General features: G+C 50.1%; 1 protein-coding gene across 2 annotated transcripts; it reads left to right on the forward strand.

Moving 5' to 3' along the window:
- Positions 1-427: 427 nt before the first annotated feature.
- Positions 428-1,806, forward strand: LOC102713151. 2 transcript variants are annotated; one of them, XM_040529532.1, is made up of 2 exons: positions 428-984; positions 1,085-1,806. In XM_040529532.1, exons 1-2 carry the CDS (start codon positions 456-458, stop codon positions 1,102-1,104), a joined length of 549 nt encoding a protein of 182 aa, XP_040385466.1. In that variant the 5' UTR covers positions 428-455; the 3' UTR covers positions 1,105-1,806. The 2 variants fall into 2 exon arrangements, with proteins under 2 accessions (XP_040385466.1, XP_006664442.2); XM_006664379.3 differs by having other exon boundaries at positions 1,128-1,806.
- Positions 1,807-2,964: the final 1,158 nt, after the last annotated feature.

Below are 2,964 nucleotides of genomic sequence, written 5' to 3' on the forward strand. Positions count from 1 at the left end.
TTTAACTGAACCTATTTGTTAGTCAACTGAAATATATGATCATCTGCTATAATAACAGAGTCGAACTTACGTACAATTTAGTGACCAAAGCTATTGCTACCTCTATTTTATAATATAAAATTTTCTAGTACTGTTTATATAAATAATAAGGAATCTAAACATATAATATACATTTATATAATGATGAATATAAATAAATCCAAAATGTTTTACCATACAAAACGAAGAAACGGAGAGAAGTAAAATCACACTAGGATAGCAACTCTGAGGCTTCAATCATGAACGCAAGCGGCGCAACAACCTTCCATGCACTGCCAGGTGGGCCCCACCAGACGTCAGCACCACCCCATGCTCTCACCTACACCGGGCCCCACATCTCCGCATACATAAATCCCGTTCCCACCTCTCCACGCAGCACGCCTTTCCAGCTTCCCACCCCACCCCGCGCGCGCGAGATGTGGAGCTCCGACTCCGACCCCGACCTCGCCGCCGCCGCCACCGCCACGGCGTCCTCCTCCTCTAGCTCCTCCCCTCCCCCGCCTCGCCGCCGCCGGCACCGCCATAGCCGCCGCCGCACCCGCAGGAGCCACCCCGACCCCGGTGGGGCGGACGCGGAGGACGTGTGGCGCGGGGCGCAGTGGGAGGCGGCGTGGCCGCGCCGCACGAAGCCGGTGGTGGTCGCCGACGAGCCTGGCGCAGGCGCGTCCGCGCCGGCGGGCGGGGACGACGGCGGCGTGGGGGTGGGGCGGGCGCGGAGCCTGACTGACGACGACCTGGAGGAGCTCAAGGGGTGCGTGGATCTGGGGTTCGGCTTCAGCTACGACGAGATCCCCGAGCTCTGCGGCACGCTCCCGGCGCTCGAGCTCTGCTACTCCATGAGCCAGCGCTTCCTCGACGACCGCCTGCACCCGCACGCGCCGCCCGAGACCGCCGCGCCGCCCTCTCCCTCGCCGCCGATTCCCAACTGGAAGATCTCCAGCCCCGGTAAGAAGCACCAAGCCAACTTGTTCAAGAAACGTCGCAACGCATATCCAAACAAGGAACAAAACATCAATTTGATCACGAAACCACTTCCGGATTGCAGTCGCCACCCTCATTTCTTGATCGATCTGTTGCCGGCGTTGCAGGAGACAGCCCCGACGAGGTGAAGGCGCGGCTCAAGTACTGGGCGCAGGCCGTCGCGTGCACCGTCAGGCTCTGCAGCTGAACACGACCGACGCCGCCATCGTCACACACCCCGAGAAGGACATGGACAACTCCCCCCTCCCCTCGTCGTCTTCCCGGTTGATTTGTCTTGTCAAGAACAGCACCAGGGTCCATGTCAAGAACATCATCGATCACGTTGCTCCAAATCATCAGCATCCGTCGATCGATCGATTGATTTGAGGGGAGCACAGTGAGAGTGGCATTGATGATCATTGTGGTTGGATCTTGCTGGGAGAGAGGAGAGGAGAGGTGACCAGATCAGCTAGCTGGATGTGTGTAACAGTACATGCAGCTGGAGTGTGGTTCAGATTGGTTGGGAGAATAATTGTGTCTGCTTGCTGTGCCAGCCTGCTACAGCCTACAGCTTGTCATCTCCAGCAACTAATGTAAATCAAAATAATGTAATCCTAGTTGGGAGATCAAAGCAAATGTGAATGAATTAATAAATAAATAAATCAGCTTGATGTTTTGCTAATCATGGGCACATTTGGTTGCTGCATTTCTCTACTATTCCTGCAGGTATTGTGCAGAAGATTTGTAACCAACTTGTTCTTTGACCGAGAGAAATGTAATCATACTACACTGCTTCAGTGCAGTTCCCTGCGATTTCTTTAGCCTTTTGGAAGCATTGTTTATCTGGAAGATTCTGGACCAGATGGATCCTGGAATTTCCAGATCAAAGACTGCATTTTTATTAAAAAAAATGGCACTTTTATTCAGTTCCAGCTGAAATGTCAGCTAAGTACACACTTAATTAAAACGCAGAAACATGTGATTGCGCATCTTTTTGTGTTCCATCCTCCACTGCAGTTAATCAGATCCACTCATACAAAATTAAACACCATCAGTTACTACTGAGATGATGATCAGTTTCCACTATTTGTTCCAAGTGGACAGGAAAAAAACAAAGGACACCCTCTTCATCTGCTGCTTTCACCTGATTCCTGCGTCGGTTAGCCAGCAATTTGGGAGGCGAAAAACTCATAAATTAATTGGAGAAGATGGCAGTTCCATCGATCGATCAGTTCGTCGTTACAGTTTCGTACTGATGAGCCATTCACATGAACACTGTGAAGTGTGAACTAGGCCACAGCACAGCACTACACTGGCAACAAGAAGCAGCAGCATCAGCAGCACTGTTCATCACATGATTTCGCGTGTCTGATCTGACCATGTGGCACGGGATCATGTCTTGTTTTCAGGCGTAATCAATGCTCGCGGGTTCCTCCCCCCACCATCCTAATCATTGTCCTAACAGCGGTTGATAGCTCTGCATTGCAGTGATTTTCTGTTTCTGCTCTCCTTTGCCGACATGGTCCAATCTGGGGTTCTAAGTACCCTACTTAATTAAGCTGATCTCTTGTCATTTAGGAAGCCAACGACATTTACAGTTTGTTTTGGTTAGTACTACAGTGGAGGAGAATGGACACCTGTCTATTCTACATCAGATCATCACAAGAGTAATGTGTTCTTTTGCTTAGTGCTGGCCAATGGTGGCAGCCAGTTTCATGCATGAAATTGAACACAGGTAGAAGTGCAGTACTAGTAGCAAGCACATGGCTGTCAGGATCATCAGCCCCAACAGTGGCATTAACTAACACAGATACCACTAATTAATCTCCAAGTCATGACAGGTGTACACTAGAACTTTTGGAGAGTTGTGTGACAACATAAGATAGCAAGGCTAGCAGCACAATGACATCTATCTCCTCTGCACCTGGGCTCTATGTCTGAAACTCTGAATCCTTGTTCTTAATT

Source organism: Oryza brachyantha, chromosome 12 (genome assembly GCF_000231095.2).
Source record: "Oryza brachyantha chromosome 12, ObraRS2, whole genome shotgun sequence".
Taxonomy (NCBI): Eukaryota; Viridiplantae; Streptophyta; class Magnoliopsida; order Poales; family Poaceae; genus Oryza; species Oryza brachyantha.